This window comes from Centroberyx affinis, unplaced genomic scaffold (genome assembly GCF_046629955.1).
Source record: "Centroberyx affinis isolate AG114_WGS23_722 - 3 ecotype Tasmania unplaced genomic scaffold, CSIRO-AGI_Caff_v1 ptg001531l_1, whole genome shotgun sequence".
NCBI lineage: Eukaryota > Metazoa > Chordata > Actinopteri > Beryciformes > Berycidae > Centroberyx > Centroberyx affinis.
The window spans coordinates 89,652-110,107 of record NW_027279990.1 but is presented as its reverse complement, the minus strand read 5'-3'; the positions used below and the strand labels follow the sequence as shown (position 1 = coordinate 110,107).

At 43.0% G+C, this 20,456-nt stretch overlaps 1 protein-coding gene across 1 annotated transcript; it reads right to left on the bottom strand.

The window, feature by feature from the left end:
• Window positions 1–7,255: 7,255 nt before the first annotated feature.
• Window positions 7,256–18,571, bottom strand: mtpn (myotrophin). Its single transcript, XM_071527437.1, has 4 exons — window positions 18,204–18,571; window positions 14,801–14,914; window positions 13,575–13,658; window positions 7,256–8,615 (listed from the first exon to the last, which is right to left on the bottom strand). The coding sequence occupies exons 1-4, from the start codon at window positions 18,273–18,275 to the stop codon at window positions 8,529–8,531; spliced, it is 357 nt and encodes a 118-aa protein (XP_071383538.1). The 5' UTR covers window positions 18,276–18,571; the 3' UTR covers window positions 7,256–8,528.
• Window positions 18,572–20,456: the final 1,885 nt, after the last annotated feature.

Sequence of the window (20,456 nt, the reverse complement as noted above, 5' to 3'; positions counted from 1 at the left end):
CCGCAGCATGGTGTTCTGTCATCTGCATCAAGGTTTGGCGAGTTGTGCGTTCAGAGATGCCATTCTGGGCATCACTGTTGTACTATGATGTTATGATAGCTCACCTGTTAGCTTGAGTGAGTCTTGCCAGTCTCCTCTGACCTCTCTTGTCACCAAGGTGTGTTTGCCCTCAGGACTGCAGCTGACTGGGTGTTCTTTGTTTATCGGACCATTTTCGGTAAAATCTAGACACTGCTGTGTGCCAGAGAAGTGAGACTTCTTGACTTTTTACTTGCTGTAAAAAGCTTGCTATGCTTTATTTATAAGTGACACAGTAAACTGAGTGAACAGACATTGTGGTTCACTGAAAATACCATTTCTACAGCAAGTGTACAAATTGAGGTTTAGCAATACCTGAAATTAAAATATGAAGTGAAATATGAATATGAAGTCAAAACGTTTTTGCAACCCATAAACTACCGTTTGGCCATGCACCATACATTAAAAACCTAATTCAGAATTTATGAGGGGTAAAACTTTCGCACCACTACAAAATCAGATAAGTGAACAAAACTTATATACTAGCACAGAGACTCCATCTATAGACTGCATTATTAATCTGCTGCATGGAACAGGCTGTGCTGGTTGTGAATCGATTGCAGGGACTCAGGAGGTGGAGCAAAGGTTTCAGAGGCTCATTGGAACGGTGATTACCTGCAACACAGTCTGCACAACTGGGGAGGGCCTGAGTTGAATTTGAAATCAGTGCAACTCACTGTGGATTGTAAGCAGGTCCAGATGGAGCGTGGAGAGAGGTGGAGGTGCACAGAGTGGAGTGGGACAAACAACAGGAGTGTCTTGCTTGGCAGGTCACTCATAAACAACAACATACAGGATAACTTTGCAGCTAGTATGTTGAGGAAGAAGGTACCTGGATGCAAAAGGAGAAAACAAAAGCTAAAAACGTTCCATTAACCTTTTGTCTTCAACTGCCTTCACAAAAATTCCCCTGCTACAAGCCATTTCATTGTTTATAACATTGCATGAAAGACATTAGAATCCAAAATGGGCAGTTGTTTGCTAAATCGATGTCTGGCTGTGCAGAAAAAGAAAGTGCAGAAAAAGAAAGTTTAAGAATGGAGATAGGTGGGTTGAAGAGAACTTTTTCAAAGTCACTGAGACAGAACGTCAAGATGCGGCGCGGGAGCAATGCCTTCAGACAAATTACCCAGGCCGCCCCTGCGCTCAGCAGCACGCACAACCGTGGCTGGCAGCCACACTGCACCCAGGGTGCTCAGCCGTCATAACAGTAATAATGAATCCCCTTTTATTCCCAATTAAAATGTTCCTAATAGCATTCTAGCTGCATCGATTTCTCTACAAATGACTGTTCAGCAGAGAACATTTGCACGGAGGCACCTAGTGGGATTTGGATCGGGCTCACCGCACATTGGCTTGGAGTACAAACAAAGAGGGATTGATAAGTAAATAGCCCATGAGAGATTTATGCTTGTGTGCATCTATGTGTGTGTCAGTGCACAACCGCCTCCTTTTCAAAAAGTCTACTGCTGCAGCTGCTGAACGGACTTTGAGACTTTGATAATGATGCAACTCTCCAATCCAGTCTACTCTCCGTCTTCCTCCCTCTCACTCCTGCTCTTCTCCTGGGTTGAAGCTACAGAGACATGGAGAGGAGACAGGTAGGGGAAGCCAGAGGCCCGTACCGGCTCTTGTACTTGACAGCCTTTAATCCTGAATCCTCCATCTTTACCTCCCTCCCAGTTCATTGCAAACCCACTGAGCCGCTCCGTGACCGCTGGACTGAATCCTAATTTAAGTCTGGCAGTGAAAATTCAAAGTGCAAGTGTGATTACTCTTGATATGAAGGCAACCAGCTCTCCTATCCACCGCTCTTATTTCATTCTCCCAAACTGTTTATGAATATACATGCACATGCACACACATAAACAGATGGACATTTCAGAAATTATTTTAAATCAAGAGCTAGTTTATTAGATGCACCTATACGGCACTGAGTGAACTATAACTCATTCTGTTAGCTAACATGATTCTTGCTATGATCATTTTATGAGTTAGCCTTGGAAACCCCCTGATACTGCATGTAAAGGTAAAGATGTAAAAATGTAAAGAAGTGACTGAATTTCTTAATGGCTGTCTCCCTCTCTACTTTGGAAACCAGGGCCACATGACTCACTCTGTAGGAGTGAGCCATTTTCCTGAACTGACTGGTGTACCCATTAATCTGGCAACTGATTAGTGTATGACGGTATTACTGTATGTACGTCAATACAAAACACAGGGACATAAACAGTTTCAGTCAGATTATTTTAGAAAGCCTGCCAGTTATGTAATGTGCTTGATTCACAGTGAAACCACGCTATTACAATACACTTAGATATCAAGCATGCAGGGAACAGTGCATTTTTCTCACTGTGTGGCTGCCAATAATGGCTGAGACTGAATAATATCCTGTGAACCGCTCGGCCCTCTCCTCAGCAGATCCGTCATTTGAAGACCCCTCACCCCTTGTCTGCGTACCTAGCCCAGACTACTGACTACAAAAACAAGCAGCTGGCCCCTGTAGCCAAGCTGTTTTGAGCCAGCGGTTGGTAGTTCAGTGCTGAAGCTCAAACAAAAACATATCAAAAATTCAGTTACCAAAGGAGGGGAGCTTGGTGCCTAAAATACTGAAGGAACTCAAATGCTTATATGCATAAAATGCTGCATGTGCTCCCAAAGCAAAACTGCTCTTTTCAAAACAGCACAAATGACCTAAATTCAAAAGAATAAACATAATACACATTTGCCTAGTGATTTTCAATATGTGAGACTGCATTGATTTAATGGTTGATTTCATGGTTGGCTTAGCTTCAGGTCACGTGACTAATGAACTACAACTAGGTAAATAACGTATAGATTTGTTGGAAATCAGTCATAAGCTCAACTAATGTAGGTGACATGGAGTCAATAATAATTCTGAGAGGGAGAGAGAGAGAGCGAGAGAGAGAGAGAGAAAGAGAGAGAGAGAGAGAGAGAGCGAGACTCAAAGGGCAATCAGGAGTACATAGACAAATATTAATTATGATAATGATTTGGATTTGCTACTTCATTAACCACCATTTCGAGCTGGTTGATCGCAAGTGTTGCTCTGCATGGAGTCTCCGTAGCAACTGTGGGGAAAAAATGGATGAAATGCAAAAACAGGATGTGTGTGTGTGTGTGTGTGTGTGCGCACGTGTGTACGTGCACGCATATCACTGTGTGTGCACGCACGTACATCTCTGTGCACGCGTGCACATATGTATATGGCCATGTGTGTGCTAATTACTGCAGCTGGTAATTATCTCTTACAGACACTCAGCAATCAATCTGCTTCTATTCCCAGGTCTGTCTGAGGACTGCTATGCATTTTGAGTGACTCACACATAGTCATCAATGTTGCTTTAAAATGAATTTTTATAATATATTATCTCTGATTAGAATCTAATACTAATGGAAAAAGGTTGTATACTTATATATGGAAGAATTCCCCTAGAATGAGAAGACAACTTTCTGCAGTTTTCATTGCAAAACAGCAGGTGGGAGTAGAGTTCAATACAATGGATTTCAATAGATTCCTGTAAGCTGTGATGTATGACTTCTCGTTTCACCCATCATTACTTGTCATAAAGACTGATGAAAAGCTTGATGAGTATCCCTGTTTGGAGCTCACACTTTAGTGACTCTTCGAATAAACCTTGACATTTGCCTCTGGGACGCTGAGGCAAATTAATAATGAATACTCTGGATGGTCCAAGAACTTGTTAAAAGTATCCTATTATTTTTCAAATATTATCTGCTATGCAATAACTGTTTGAGGTTATTAAAGAGCAATAGTAATCCCATAATACATTTTACAATATCATAGTGATACAATAGATTAAGCTATAAACTCTCTTGAGTACTACAGACACACTATAGTCATTTTGGCAAAGGTTATATGTTGAGTCAAGATGTTGAAAGGTTTGGGAACCACTGATCTACATACAGTACATGACCACTGTGAGACCTGCAGTGTAACCTGAAGACCATTCTGATGACGATAAGTAGGAACAGAGCATGACAGAGACATGAAAGCACAGGAGTTGCCCAGGGAACCTGCACAGATGCCTGTGAACTGAGAAAAGCAATTCACCGACTAAATGAAAATGTAGGGCCGATGATTCATTTCATGTTTATCATCAGCCTAAATCACAGCCTCTCTTCCGCAGACATCAAGAGTATTTGCTGGCTCGACAAAGACAAAGGGAAAAATGAGGTCCTTTATATTCCAAGAATGTCACTGTCAATCAACAGCGGACCTCAATTTTCCCCGCTTGTTCAGTTGGAAAGCGATTTAAATGAGCGGTCCACAAATAAGACAGAGAGAGGCAGAGGCAGAGAGAAAGAGAGAGAGAGAAGGGGAGAGCGAGAGGATGGAAGCGGGGAGACGAGGCTGTCAAAACTTAGCCAAGTCAGTTTATCTCGATGTTTCCCCACTATGCAATAATTGATTTGTCTTTGTTCTCAGGCGAGAGCAGAGAGACATGGCAAGTGGCCTACAGAGGCATGTGTCTGTCTGATTAACAAAGCGCTCCATCCTCAAACAGGCACTTCACAGACCCCGCTCGCAGTGTCGCAGTCTGCAGCATCTCTCTGGTCGCATTCATGTGACAGGTCTTGATGCAACTGTTGGCCACCTGCTGAAGCTGGGTTACATGCTGCTATCGCCTCCTCTCACTCTCTGCTGCTTGTGGCGGTAAGCATGCATTGGTTGCAGATGAATGAGATCTTAGATTTTTCTATGACAAACATCTCTACCCATCCACAACTCAAACACACCTCCACACATTTACTGATCAATTATCAGACACATCTCTAATTGCAATCATGGGTTTTGGGTGTTAGTGTGATAGCATTAAATGCCTGTTATAACCATAATTTCACCAGCAGTCCCGGTTCAAAATCTGTCTAGGGAGGACAATTTTGTTTTTGTTGGCACGGGATCAGCCTTGCCAAATTTTATTCCTGCTTGTTCCAGCTTGTCTCAGATAACACAACAGCTGTTATATCACACTTTTGAGAAAGTTTTGTGTGCAGTTTTGTAGATTTCAACCAAACCCTGTTTCAAAATGAGAGCAGTGTGAAGTAAAAGTTTAAAGTATTCATAAATATACACTTGAGGACCATGAAAGGCATTTTAGTCCAGACACTTTAGGGGCCCTGGGTCGTCAGTACCCCTTATTCCTCTGACCATGGCGCCCCAGTCACCTACACTGACTTATCGTTTTAAGCATCTAAGATCCAAAGATACATACTTAATTGATCCCTCTAGGGAGTTTCTCTTTAATTTTCCTTGCTTCCTCGACTGGGTGGTCAAAGGTCAGAGGTCAGGGTCAGCTACAGAACAGTGCTCCTGGAGCTGGTAGGGATTCGTCGACTTGCTCAAAGACACTCCAGCAGGACAGTTATTTGGAGACGAGGGGCTTGAACCCAGATCATCTGGTTGACAGATGGTTTTAGCTTTTAGCTACTAAGCCACCCTGTCACACTCATAATGCCTAATACATCTGCAACTTCTCACCTTTACCTACTGAGCTTGTGCTTTATCTACAGGGCTGAACCACAGTATGGTACTCTTTTCTGTAACACTTTTGTTCCTCTTGGTTTGTGTACCAGAGACCGGGAAAGGCCTCGCCTGCAACAATCTATTGATTGTCAGGCAGCATAGCAGAACTATGTGGGCTGAACAGTAGAGGGAGTAGGTAGATGATGTCAGCTACCAAATACAAACTTTGGATCATGGGCTGCTCTGTCATCAAGCCATTCAAAAGTAGCTCATGGTAAGTAAACCTCAAAGGGTAATTGCACTGATTTTGAAATGTGTCATACCTACCATGTGCTGTGTGACAGTACAGTTCCTATTAGTACACACTCGCCAGCGTCTCCCATAGAGACAAGTTTAACACACACACAAATTGATGATGCAGTGGTCATGCTCACATCCATAGAGAATGAACTGAAAAAGATTTTGAAGAAGTGACAATGACAGTACTTGGTATGATCGCTATGATTTTCCGGGGATAAAGCTACATTTTCTGGATTGGAACTGACTACCCTATTATAATATGAAGCCTGTTTGAATCTAGAAAGTCAGACAAACCTAGTGGGAGAGCAAGTCACTCTCTGATTCACTGCTAATGGAACAGCTCGAGGCAGTAGAATTGGTATGACAATACAGATTAGAGTTCCCTGTTTTTATGTTTGGGACAGAGTTGCTTAAGTTCACAAATACTGATTAGACTGCCCAAGGCAATGAGAATAGCCAAGGTGAATTGTATGAAACAGCATGATGTCACTTATACTAGGAAATGAACTTTGTCCTACCATGTCTTCGTGACCAGAGTCCAATTCAGTCTGCACACTCTCCCTCCTAGCCACTAACAGGATGGGTCAGGAGTCACTGTGACTGATGCCAAGGAAAAGCAGTCAGTGGTGACATTATTTCAGACATTCATCTCATTCCATGGTACTCAGAACAATGGTCTGAAAGGACAGCCAGTTCAGGTCAACCAAAACCAAATGGACTTGAAAATGATAAACAAACCCTTTGGCCCAATCTGTGGGCAGCAAGGTAGATTAAACGCAAGGTGTCAAAGTCTAGGGAAATCAATGTTGTTATCAGTGCCAGCTGTCAAATTACTGCATGCTCAGCAATTTTCTAATGCCGTTTATTGGTGTCAGGTGAAGCATGTGATTTTCTTTAGGACTCAGATATTAAAGTATTTTATTGGGTGATGATATCCTGTGGTTATAGCCTGTGTCTGTCATCAACTGGACATAGGTGAACTTGTTTGAGCAAACACCTCTAAAGGCGAACTGTTAAGAGCCAGACTGTACACTGAACAAGTGAATTCTATATTCTTTCTAATAATAATCCAACCACTCAATGCATCCAGACAGCATAACGAGGAATCAATAGCAGCAGCTTGTTATCCATTCAGGACACCAATCTATGAGCTCCTGACACATAACACAAGTGGAGAAGACTTGAGTAGCCGGGAGTTTTTGACAAAAGACACAAGTAATTCTCCAAGTCATTAAGACACGTTCAGGGTATATACTCTGTGGTTGCACAGTATTTGCAGATGGGCAGTACTTTGGTACACAACTCAACTGTTTAAAAGGAGGGTACTTTCATCTGGAGACAGAATCAGATGATGGAAAAACGCTTTTTTATAGATATTTTTATTTCTGTTTTTACAGACTTTTTGTCACAACAAAGTCAGCAAGAGCATCTTTTTTCCATTGCATTGTAGTAACTGTTTTGAAAGCAACCAATAGAGGACAGCGACCATTTCAGAGCATAAAAGCAGAGGCAGTTTTGACATGCAGCGAAACAGGCAGGGCTGCTAACCCAATCCAAGGCAAGGGTGACACTAATAGCCCCCACCATCCAGTTTCAACTCTAACCCCCCATTACCCATCATTCAGAGCCCACCCAATTTATCTAATACAAAATACACAAACAGGCTGCAACAAAAAGGGATTTTAGATCTCAAACTTCTTCACTCCAGGGGTGACAAAATGAACACATTTCTAAAATCCCTCATCCTATTATGTGCTGTTAACATACTTTGCTTCAAAAATGGTTTGAGTAACAGATTATTTAAAACATTCAACTCTTTTTAGATAGCCAGCATGGTGATTGGTCAAAGAATCTAGAATATTTTTTTTTATTCATTACCAAAGTAACATTGGTCATAAATGCTATTTGATATGTAATTGATAAAGGGCCAAGTAGAAAAGGAAAATCAGTGACTTGCGGGCCTATCTCTTCCAACATTTCCAAAAATTTAAGGATCGGATGGACAGTTGGGTCTACTAGAAAACACACAGCAAGGTAGAGGAGAGGCCACATATAATGAAAGGTTAATAGAATGAAACTTTACAACCGTTCTCTCCAATCTATCTAATACAGTACAGTGCAATTGCTGTTCATGAGATTAAGAAGTGGCCATACAATACTTTCAATATTGAAGTTGTAAAAAATATTAACACACTATTTAACTATTACAGTTTGATTTCTTTACACAGTTTTAAGAGCGGACTGCAAATGAGAGCTGTGTACTTAAGTGCTAAGCTTTGCTTTTGTATTTCAGTATGGAATCTTGCTTTTTATCTGCGCCGAGTTTCAGGGTCCAGGTGTGTGAGCGCGTTCCCTCAGTGTTTGGTCCCTAAGGGAGACATGATCGACAAGTCCATTTGTTAAATGGCTACCGATAGAGGCAAAAAGGAAGAGAAAATCCCGCCCCAAAAAAAAAAAAAAAAAAAGGTAAAGGAAAATCAAAAACCAGACAAAATGACCCTCCCCAACAAACAGACAAAAGCAGTGCTAAGACAGAGGTTGATCAGGGTAAAGGGGCGAGTCCGTCTTCTGTCCGGGGACCACTGCGTCCATCTGTCTGTCCGTTCATCCGCCTGTCCAGCCACCCCTCCGCTGCGGTATCTCACTTCAGGAGAGCCTTTATGGCATCGTTCTCCGCAGCTTCAAAGGCATTGAGGCCGTCCGGTCCTTTTCGCTCTTTGTCAGCTCCCTGTGGAGGAGAGGGAACATGGCGATTAAATATGCTGAAGAGGGGCCCACGCCTTGCTCGCATATGATGCCACCTCCGCAGAGGTCAGGGGTCAAGGTAAGGAACAGAGCCCTTAAACAACAACGGTGTAATTTCTCTCTTATCACTTTCCTTTTTCAGTTTCAGTTTCCTTGTTACTCAACGCTCAATCACAAAGCAGCCTGTCAGATTGCCTCGAGTCAGACAGCATTGGCAAATCACAGTCACAGACGGAGAGAGCAAAAGAGTTAAAGGCAGCTCCAGTCGAGCTCTGAAGGATAACCGGGAGTGAATGTGAATGAGAATGAAGGGAATCTTTCGGATTACTAATGAGAAAACAACAGATTAAAAAGGAGGCAGGGAATGAGACGGGCAACGTGTTGCATACATTTGTAGCGACAACAGATTTAATGGGCAGCGGAGGAGTAGAGGGGCATGCAGTGGAGAGACGTCCCTTTGTTTGGCCTGCCAACTTTAGCCTCTTAGCAAAGGGCTTACAGAGCCAAGGCAGAGAGACTCCATTGTTGCGTGGAGAAGCAGGCCATCAGAGGAGCGGTGTGACCCAGTTCGAGTGCCAGGGAGTGAGAGGATGGGTGTTTGTGTGCAAATACCATGCCACAGGAGCAACAGAGCGCATCCCGAGCTGGAGAGATTTAACAGGGCTGAGTGGGTAACCTGTCAGATCTACATCTCTAATTGGTAGGGGGAAGAAAGGGGAAGTGGGAGAGGGTTTTGTCTATTCATACCATGCTTCACTTTTCTAGGGAGTCTGCATCTGTCAACACTCCACAGTTATCTCTTAACACCGTTTGGTGAAGTACAAAAACTTCCTCTCTGCTGCAATGTGCTGCCTGGGTTGGGTCACAAATTTCAACATGACATGAATAGCAGAATGAAAGTCCATTAAAGTGGTTTTGGTTCAATCTGTAAAGCAAAAAGCAAAAAACAATCAGCTAGTGACTCATTCAGGTATCTGGCAACCAATCTTTGTGCTCTCCACTCTAGTGAGTTGAGAAGGTGAAGAGGAGGATGGGAAGATAGGAGGCGGCTCCCTTTCCCCCTCTTTCTCCAGCTCTGGGGAAGTCATTAGTAGCTTGTTCCAGACCATACCTAGTAACTGACTCTACAGGCCTCATTTAGACTGTAGGAAACAGCATCACACCTTGACCCTAACCCTTGTGCCATCAGCACTACCCTCGCCTGGAAACAAACGAGGCATCTACCTGACAAACACAATTACATGCCTAGTGTATACTATATTTGCAAAAGCCTTATAATGAGCCTTCTCTATCTCTATCTCTCACCACACAGCTAAATCGCCCCAAACAGCACTCCAGAAGGTCTGTCATGGATTCACACTCCCCATGGGTGTTTACTGTAGGGTTAACATAATAAGTCTGGCCCATGCCTCTCCCTTTTCCTGCCTCTCAGGATACACTGCCCTATCTCCAATGGCCATCCAGCACTGTGGCATACTCCTGACACCACTTACAGTAATGAGTTTGCCCAACTTGAATAATGATCCCTCATGAACACCTCACTGTCCAAACATTATCCAGTCAAAGAGAAGCTAGTGGCCAAGTGAGACCGAGCCTAATGAATAGGAATGGACTCCCAGGGCGACCCCAGTCAAACTGAGATGCATCATCGTCCTGGATTATGGAGCCATACAAAGCAGTGCTGGGTCAGAGTAACGTAATGCCACTGGCTTGCCAAAGTGTCCATTAAGTCTTCATTATGCCACTATTGAGTAGAATGGAAAGGTCTCCCATGCATAAGTCCTAATATATTGGGCCAGGACGCCGCTCAGGACATTATAAATGCAATGCTTAGCAGTCTATTGACCTGCCGGCAGCAGTCAAACACTGCCGGCCTGTAAGAGGGCATATTTTACATCACAGTGAATGAGGGAGGGATCGATATCTGCATTGAAGCAGCTTGTGTCAGCTATGCTTGAAAAAGGAAATCAGGCGGGGGTTAGGAGGCTGGGCCAAACCTCGGACAAGATAGAAAAAATAAAACAAACAAACAAGGTGCTGGAACAGTGAGAGGAGAGTTATTTTAGGCTGGTTGGAATTGATGGGATGGTGCAAATTAGTGCAATTGAGTCCAGAGGAAAAGCCTGACAATAACCAGGGCTTCTGCACAGAGGGAAGTATGGGTCAGGTCTAGTCCAAACGCATCTCTTTCAGTTATTAACACCTTCAAACACTGCTCATTCTAGGCTAAATTTAGAGGGCAGGAAATGGTAATCTGTGCAATCCTACAACTCATTTCCTGTAGCCTTGCCCACCCTTTATCTACATGATAAATCGTCGCCTGCCGTTCTTCATATCAAACACACACAAGTAGGCAAACTTATGCTGGCAGAGTTTAAAAGAAGACAAGGTTAACAATAACCTTAAATACATAATACTGTAGTTCTTATTCTTATTCAATTGCCAGGCCCACAGTTAGTCAAAGCCGAAGGGATATGTGTGTATATATACGTATGTGCGTGTGCGTGTGTGTGCGCACGCTCTGAGGTTAGGGAGGACCCTTTCATTGTTGATTCATAATTAACTGGCCTTCCTCTCCGGCAACTGCCTCTCTGGGCTGGAGTCAGCACTTTCGGCCCAGATCTGACGGCTCGGTCATCCACAGGGTTAAAAAGGCCTTTCATAATTCAGAGCCAACAACAGTGCAGTTCGCAGCCAGGGGGCAGGGGTCAGCTCCCATGATGCTCCGGGGAACCGAGCCATTTTCTCTGCCAACACAAAAATGTCTGAGATTAAACAAAATTAATTTCTCTTTATCACAATAGCCCATAGTTGCAATTCAGTATTCTCAGTGGGCTCCCTTTATCCATCCACAATATGGTGGCAGCAGCACTGCGAGTGCTGCCAGGCAGAGTGGATGTGCACCAGCAATCAATGGTGTGGCTCTGGGACAACCTATTCGTCTCATGTTAAGACACATGGCGAGTGTTCAGAGCTTCCAGGGGGAGAGGTATTGAGATCGGGTCCCAGTGGTGACTGGTGACCTTTTGGCTGCGTTGGGGTGTTAATCCCCGCCGCTGCTCAGTGTAGATGAATGCTGAGCCACGAGGGGAGCAGCGACGTGGGTCCGCTCATATCTCTGCCCTACACTGTAATCCCTGTTCAGATGAGCCACGGCCGGCACGCAGGCCTGCCTGTCTTCTCTCGTGTGATACCACGGACAAAGGCTTTTAATGTCCACCCAAGGGGCTTTCCATTTCTGAGACAGGGGTGTAGTCTGCATGGCAGCCTATTTTGGCTAGATGTAGATAGAGGAACGAGGTAGTGCGGCTGGTGGACATGTGTGACTGGTAGCAGGTGGATATAAAGAAAAAAAGCAGTCAAGACAGAGTGAAGTCTTTTTTTTATTTTTTTTTTTTACTTATTTTATTATTTTCGTTGAGCCAAGATGATGCCTCCGTGAAACAACTCTATGGAGGAGCTTTCATTTACCCTGCCTCATTTAGCCGGGCTGGGAAGAGACAGCTGCTCACTCACTGGGAATATCACCACCCTGAGCCCCTGAACCTCATCTCTCTCTCACACACTCACACACACACGCACGTATAAACATACACACACACCAGTCTGCAAAAGACTTTGCTCATAAAGCATGCAAGCCATCTGAATGATATCATACAGTCCTCTCCATTCTAGGCCTCTCCCACAAAGCAACACTCACTATGTCCAGTTAAGTTTTGCTGTTTCAAGTAATGTTAAGCATTTAGAAAGCTATGCAGTGCCGATTGCTTAAATTAAGCTCATGTTGTTGGCAGCTATGCGTTGTTGGAATCTATGTAGTGTTGCACTGGAATGGCTTGCAGCTACCAGATGTGACTGAAAAGCTAGCCTTCCACAAACTTTCTATCAGACGATTTCAGCCAAGGTACAGGTACGAAAAGGTTAATATCAGATCAGGACTGTGTCAACGATACACACCACGTTTTTTCCAATGACACGTCTGAGTCTTGACTGACAGATGAGCACCAGACAAAAGACACAATTGAAGGAGGGATTGAAAGACGAGTCCCTATTGTGGCTGCGCTTGGTTTGACAGTCATCGCCCCAGGGGGCATCCATTTCACTGCAGTTTGGCTCGTTTACTGGCAAAGGCAGTGGTGAGACAGAACTCCACAGGCCTAGACGAGTAGAAGATCTGTCATTTATATGTATGCGATCTGGCGTGCATGCACTTCTGAGCCCATATACTCAGACAAGACATCTGCAAGAAGCGCTGACTTTTCAAAAGAAAGCTTCTGCATGTGCAAACGAGGCTCTCCATTGACTGTAATATAACTGCACGAATCTGCTTTCCACTGTTGGATGACGTTGGTTGGGTTGGACATTTATTGTTGTGTAATTGTTATTCTGTTGCTTTGCTACAGCTTATGCCAGCTGTGCCTGCGCCTGACCCAGTATTGTCTCTCAACTCACAGCTGTGACTGACTGTCTGTGTGTGTGTGTGTGTGTGTGTGTGTGTGTGTGTGTGTGTGTGTGTGTGTGTGTGTGTGTGTGTGTGTGTGTGCATCTGACTGAGGTAGCAGCACTTTAGAGGCTTCCAGAGCTCAAGCAATGGGGGGTGAGGGAGGTTGGGGTGGAAAGAAGGGACAGAGATATAGATGGATCTAGGGGTTATGAGCCCATGAATGAAACAGCTTAAAAACACACACACACACACACACACACACAAAACAAGTGAACAGCAGCAGTACTGTGTGATGCTCTAGGAACATTCCAGTGCAGCCTCCACAGGACTCTGGTAAAGGGCCTTTTGTCAGATGAGTTACCTCATCAGCAGTCATGGCTCACATGGAGCCTCTGACACATCAATAGGCACTGATGTGTGAAGGACGCCAGGACACTTCTGTGTGTGCATATGTGTGCATATGCATGCACGACTGCATGCTCAAAAGAGAGTACCAACCTTTTCTAGCAGGATCTTGACGCAGGACAGGTGACCCTCGTAAATGGCAGAGAGCAGCGGAGTGATCCCATGTTTGTCTGGGGCCTGGGAGGGGGAGAAAGATGGTGAAAGGGGGAGAGAGAGAAAAGGAGGAGAAAGATAACAGGTTTGCACAGACAGGCTTCATATATCAGCAGATCATTGGCACAGCCTGCATCCTATGCAAGGGAACATCACTCATTATCAAAAGAAATAACTCCTGGGAGAGAGGGGTTTTACTTCTCCCTCTCCCTTATCATCCATGAATTATGGGCAGAAATCACACTCCACTTTGACACTGTATTTATCTTACACGTTTCACACGTTTGGACTCTTATCAACAGGAATAGAGAGTTCTGCATTCTCTACAACATTTTAGGGCTCAGGGAGAAAGGGGGAGACTTTTTGTTGGTGCACCTTTCGCTCCTTTTGTCTGTAAAGGCAAGACTGATGGATGCTTGGGGAGTGAATAAGAGGCGCTGTGATCAGTCAGATAATGGGAGGGGTGTGCATTGCTGAAGTAGGTGCCTCAAGAAAAAACTTGTTACAGTCCCCTTTGGTCTATGAATAACAAACAATATCCAAGTCTGAAAATGGTTCTGTTTTTTGGCTGTCAATAGTTGGTTTCACACTCATCAACATGCTCCGTTTACTGGCCACAGCCAGTAGTGTCAGTGAGGTCAAAGATTCCTGCTTCTTTTTGCACATTTAAAAAAGCAATTCCATACATGAAGAGGTCTAGGAGACCGTTAGAAAAAGCTGCAAATTACAAAAGAGCCCCATCCAGAATTGTGGATGTCAATACTGTTGAAGGGGTAAGTGCCCTTTAGTGGATGCGGATCAATCGCCCACCACAACAGCAGGAGAGACTATTGAGACTCAGGGGGCCAATCAGACTGAATGTGAGATCTGGCCAGTTTAGACAATTGTTGAGTGTGAGGTCCGACTATGGCTGTGATAGAATAAGATAAGCTGGGCTAAACAGGAATCTGTGTACAACTGCTTGTATTCAAACAAGCCTATAAGGCTCCAGTAAAATCAATCTGTTTTGCCATAGGCTTTGATTACAAGGGGAGGCAGACATAGGTACTGTTGTTTTTTGTATCACTGCAGCCCTGGTCAGTAGGCAAATGAATGCAAAACACAGTGTGCAAGGTGAGCTGACAAATCCCCAACTCCACTAGCAAGCTGGTTGCTGCAGCTCTTACATTGACATCTGCTCCCTTAGAAAGGAGGAACTCCAGCATCTCTGCCTGGCCACAGTCTGCAGCATAGTGCAGAGGCTTCCTCCCACCCTCCAGGGTCCTGTTCACATCCTCTGTCTGGAAATGAGAAACACACACACAAAAGAGTTGAAATAAATAAAAAGATGCCATCACAAGCCAAGATTTTGCATTAAAAGGAGATCTGAGGACCCTCATTTACCTGAAACAGTAACAGTCGCTGTTGATACAAGCTCTCACTGAAATTTTGTGACAGCAACAAATACAATTATGCACACACAATCCTCTTCCCTTCACTTCCCTGCTGAGGTGTTGTTAGACCTCAAACTGTCAACCCTGCAGCTACGAGAAAAGACAGACACACTCACCACCCCCACCTCAGTCCCTTTCCACACTACCCACACACACAGCCTATTGTGTGGACCAGCCAGGTAGCCCTCTAGTGACAATACCTAATAGAAAGATATGTCAATCACAGCCTCGGCTGTCAGTGCCCACTTTTCTCAGAACTGTATAGGCTACTTTTTACTAACAGCGGAAGGATGGAGGTAGGTGAGGCAAAAAGCACTCACTAGCTCAGACTTAGGCCTCCATATGAGAACACAGCAGTACAATGTGCTCCAAGTTCCTAGAAGACAGAGGTATATCTTGTTACACAAGACCCTTCTATGAAACACCTGATCTGGGGTTGACAGAGCTAGCTTGGCTATCCGGTTCCTCTGTGGCCACCAACAGCAAATCTAATAAAGCCAACAAGCCAATCAAGTGAGGGAATGAGCACAGACCCTGGTTCAGAGCTGTGGTGGCCTGATTATCAGTCTGGCTTAGGAAGGGTTACAGATGGGGTTGGCTACGGCTGGTGCCACTATGTGAGCTGCTCTGATAGGCTTATGGAGAGCTCCATCCCCACAGACAGACAGATGCAATAGACTCCTTTAACATGGAATCCAGTTTATTTCTGAAGCTTGGTTATACAGACCTGCTGGCCAGTGTGCTTATGAGGCTCTAAGCAAGGCCACCAAACTCTGCTGTGTCAAGTACCTGATCAACCTCTCTCTCCACCCCTCTGCCTTATAGTTGGCCAAATGAATTTTAGATGACCAGCTGCACACTGAGCATGAGCTGAAACCTGCTCGGCTCTGAATTGTGACCATTGACTAATTCAGCAACATCCTAATGCACATTGCACCACTGACTGCCACTCACTCACCTTTATCACTAACTCCCCTGAAGGTCAAGTACAACACACAGTGAAAATGTGATTCCACTTCTTCATTTTACACCCAATCCCACTGAATCCATTAGCAATGATGGATATCGAGCCTCAACCTCTTTTAATAGTTTTTAAATGTTACCTTCAATAGCACCTCCACTGGCTGATAAAATTGAAATAGTCTCATTTCAGCTGAGGAAAAAGGGCAAAGTACTGCAGTTGTTTATATCCAGACTTCTGTAGATAATGAAATGCCTACAACTTGCAATAGGGCCATCAGAAATGAGAAAACACTTTTTGCTGATGGAAAATCCATCTCTGCTAATGGAATGGCCTCAACTGAAATAGCCTATTTCTCCTCAAAATGCTGCAATTGTAATCATGACCTTAGATTAACAAGAATGACTGGCCAAGGTGGCTAGGTTAACACACTGGTTAACACTTGATATTTCTCTTGTATGTCAGGAATTCACACACACAATAAAAGTACAGCAAATGGGTAATTGCTAGACCACATAATTTCACTCAAGCAAATTGTAACAATCATAAAATAGTCATGGATGTTGGTATAAATAAATAGTCATGGCTCTTGGTAGATAAGACACATATGGCTTTGACTTTCCATTAATCTGTACTGTGCATCAGGCTCTCGCTCAAATGGGAGTCTAATACTGAAACTAGACTTTGTTAAAACAACTTCTTCTCTCACCAATATGTAGCTTTCATGTTGCTTTGAAACATTCTGTCACTTACAGTTTGAAACCATATGGCTATTTTAAGATTAACAACTTGTCCAGGCTGGAGCCGGTTCAAAACCACAAGCAGGGTTTTCAGTATCAGTGCAATGTGATGTGAAAAAATAAAAACAGAGAACAGGGCAAACCATGTACCAAAGGAAGCCTACATTTAAATTTAAATAGGCTAGTTTTATTCCAAACTGAGATATTAATCATTTGGAAATTAAACTCATAAATGGCTGATGAGAGAATTACAAGGAGAGTAGGTTGCTTAAGACTTTGGTTGAAGAGAGACTAGACAACAGACTAGATATTCTTTATATGCCTATCAGAGATATTGAGATGTTTTTTTTCTTTTACCAAAAATAGGTATGTTTTGGAATATAACTCGAATGCTATTCTCAAGCTAAATTAAATGGCTGTTGTGTATAAAAACGACTCATAGAATACTGTTTCAGCATTAACGTTACCTTTCTTACTGTAAGGCCTTTTTGTAAAAGCAAATATGGCCTCTTGCAGCAGAGGCAAGACCACTTGCTTTTCTAGCGACACAGAACCAAATCAGGCTTTTACAGCTTTCTAGTGAAATCGGTGTGGCCTAGAATATAGTTGTAACTTTCGACAATGTATTTTCCGTCAACATCTTCCAAACATATCATACTGGCTAGCAAGGCCAGGTTAGGCCTTAATTTGCTCGGCTACAGCTGAGACCCCCGCCCACTAACATTAACTATGTGTGGCAGCCCGGGCCTGTGCGGTCGATTAGCTAGCTAGCAATTAGCTGAACTTATCAGAAAGGGCGTTACAACCCTTCCTACAAACAGCAATCATAAACATAATATAATATACAATATATTATGTATTCTAGGCAACGATTGCCATTTATGTTACAGTGGATATACCTGTCTATCCACAATGTGTTCCTGACATGAACTAGCTTTCGCTGGTTAGCTTACCAACAGGTTGCTTTCTGCGGAAAGTGGTATCGTTAGCTAGCTAAACTCAACATGATGTTGTGCACATACAGACGCTGTGCACCACATCACACTAGCTGTGCATGTTAACTAACGCTAATCTATGGTAGGAGCTACGTTAGTTAGCTAGCCAACCACTGCCCGGGTGCCTGCCTGTCACCGGTATTAGCGTAACGTTAGCTAATATGTCGCTAACTATGCTAACTAAGCACTCCGACATGTATACAAAGTCCTATCAAGAAGGTGTTATAACACCTTTGTTCATATCGAACTAATGTCAAGCTCTCTTAGCTAACGTTATAGTTAGTGTTTTAACCAGCCGCGCTAACTAGCTAGATGACCTAACATTACACCAGCTAGCTAACATTAGCTAACTAGTTAGCACAGCAGCCACTTGTCAGAAATTTTAAGTGCTTGAATTGTCCCACATTACTCGATAAATAGACAAATGAGAAGGGTCTTACCTTTACCAGTAGAGCTTTAACTTCGTCCAGGTCCCCATTTTTCAATGCCCACATCAATTCCTTATCTCCCATTTTCCTTTATTTAAAAAAAATGCAATAGGCTGCGATGTGGCTTCTTTCCTGTTGTTTCAGGTAGCTGTCAACTTAATGCTACTGCGATAACTTAGCTAGCTGGCTGGATTTGACAAACTCTTCCTGTCGTCGCGGCGGGGACGGTCGTTGGGCTTGACTGAATAATAACTCCAAGATAAATTTTAGTTAGGTTTATTAACTGAGACTAGCGGGAGAGGACGGTCAAAAAAAGCTTCAAAAGAAGTTCCCACAGGCAAAATAGTGGAGAGGGATCCGCCTTTCTGCAAGCGACAAGTGTTTCCGATGCCGTTTACCCGGAAGTTAACATTAAAGGGGAAAGAGCTTCATGCTGCGTTCAGGGCCTGGTAGTTTTCACGATTTCACAGTTATTGGAAGCTGTCAAACTCAGTGATCCAAGTGTTTCTGTAGACTTTGGTTGCTCTTGGTGATAATTATTTTCATCACTTACGTACATTTGCAATTGCTGAGTGATGCATTTATGTTTTGCAGTAAACACTTCAATGTCAACCACAAATGGAAAAAAAACTCAGCAAGTAGTTGGCTGGTTGGTAGTTGGAGTTTTTTTATTATGTGTTTTTATTATGAGTTTTATGTGATGAATGTGTTCATTTATTTGATTTGATTCATTTGATTTGATTTAAAATAGCAATACAACAGTGACCCCCCCCCCCCTTCCCTGCCAAACATAAAATAAATATTATTACACATAAATAGGCTATTCAAAAGATAATACAAAAATCTCAAAATAAATACAAATGTCCATAGCTCTCACAGCTTTTGTGTTACTATAGTGCTTTACAAAAATATAGCTTTAGGTCTTAAATAAAAACCTTAAATAAGAAATTAGATAATAAAATTAGAAATAAAATTAGAAAACATACACTCATGAATATGGAGTTTTGCTTAACAAAAAAAAACGATTTGTCATTAAAGAAAATCTTTTTCTTCACCTCAGTTACAATCAAAAAACCCAAACAGCACGTAATTTCCAACACAGACATAATTCAGTATAAATATCAATAATTACAAATATAGTAGTCTCTACAAAAAGGGCAAAAGTATTTCCTACACTTGACTGAAGACGTTTCCTTATGAGATTCAGAATTCAGGAAGTCAGAGAAATCAGGGACTATAACCAAACCCCCGCATTCCCAAGTATTTATTTACCACCTGAAAGCTGACTTGAGCGGTTTTTCCAAGCAGGAAGGTTGCACCTCCCGTTTCCCATGCGACTTGAATGCAGCATTATTGCTAGAGAAGGAGTGTAGTTTTTATTTCTGTATTTATCATTCTTTATTGCAGAGCCACATTATAAAATACAAAGCAGGGAACAACAATACATTTAAATTTCACAACAAGAAACAAGCAAAGACAAACAAAACAAAGAAAATAGAGGAGAGGAATTTAACAAAGATCCTATACATTCAGAAAGGCAAAGGCTACCTTAGAATAGCAAGAACTGCCTTTAACTACGTCCAACACTAATACTGACTATTTTTGCTTTCAGGGGTTCTTCTGTTATGCCTTTCTTTATTTATTGAGGTGGATTCTGATGGGTTTTGAAGCTGCAATGAAAAATACACAAATACAGAACTCTCCAATTACAGTGTAGGAAATATTATGCTTGCGTCATAATATTTGACTGGCTTTTGTTAGCCATTAGTTACTATTTTAGTGACATTGGCCTACTTAGTGAGATTTAAATCAATAAACATCTTGTTGGATGCCTTGAAAGTCTCTTAGTTGGAGATTTTGTGGCTGCCATGTAGATCACAGAAATAAGACTTTGCAGTTTAGGTGTAAAAAGGGCAACAAGGTAGCTATTTGAATTGTTTGACAGTCACTTTGATGAATTTTACATTTGGGGGGTGGCAGGTCGGCCAGTGGACAGGGAGACCATCCTTCAGGTTTAAACCCTGTGTCAGCAAGCCTCCTCCCTGCTAAAGTGTCCTTGAGCAAGTCACTGAATCCCTACAGCTCCAGAGGTTGAAGCTGTTCTCTGACCTCCCTGCAGAGATCAATGAAGTGCCTGTATGCACATTTTTATGTGTCTGAGAGAGAGGCGACTCCACACAGCCAGTGGTTATTGTCACTGGTAGCATTGTACTTTGTTATTTTCATCATTATCGACCCTGTTATTTTCGTTATTATCAACCCAGG

What these genes read in the sequence shown, in the direction of transcription:
- mtpn (XM_071527437.1), bottom strand. Translation starts at nt 18,275, where the DNA reads ATGGGAGATAAGGAATTGATGTGGGCATTGAAAAATGGGGACCTGGAC. An exon ending in CTAAGGGAGCAGATGTCAAT is followed by an intron (nt 13,659 to 14,800) that starts GTAAGAGCTGCA and finishes TCCCCCTCCCAG; the next exon opens with GCCCCAGACAAACATGGGAT. An exon ending in TCAAGATCCTGCTAGAAAAG is followed by an intron (nt 8,616 to 13,574) that starts GTTGGTACTCTC and finishes TCTCCTCCACAG; the next exon opens with GGAGCTGACAAAGAGCGAAA.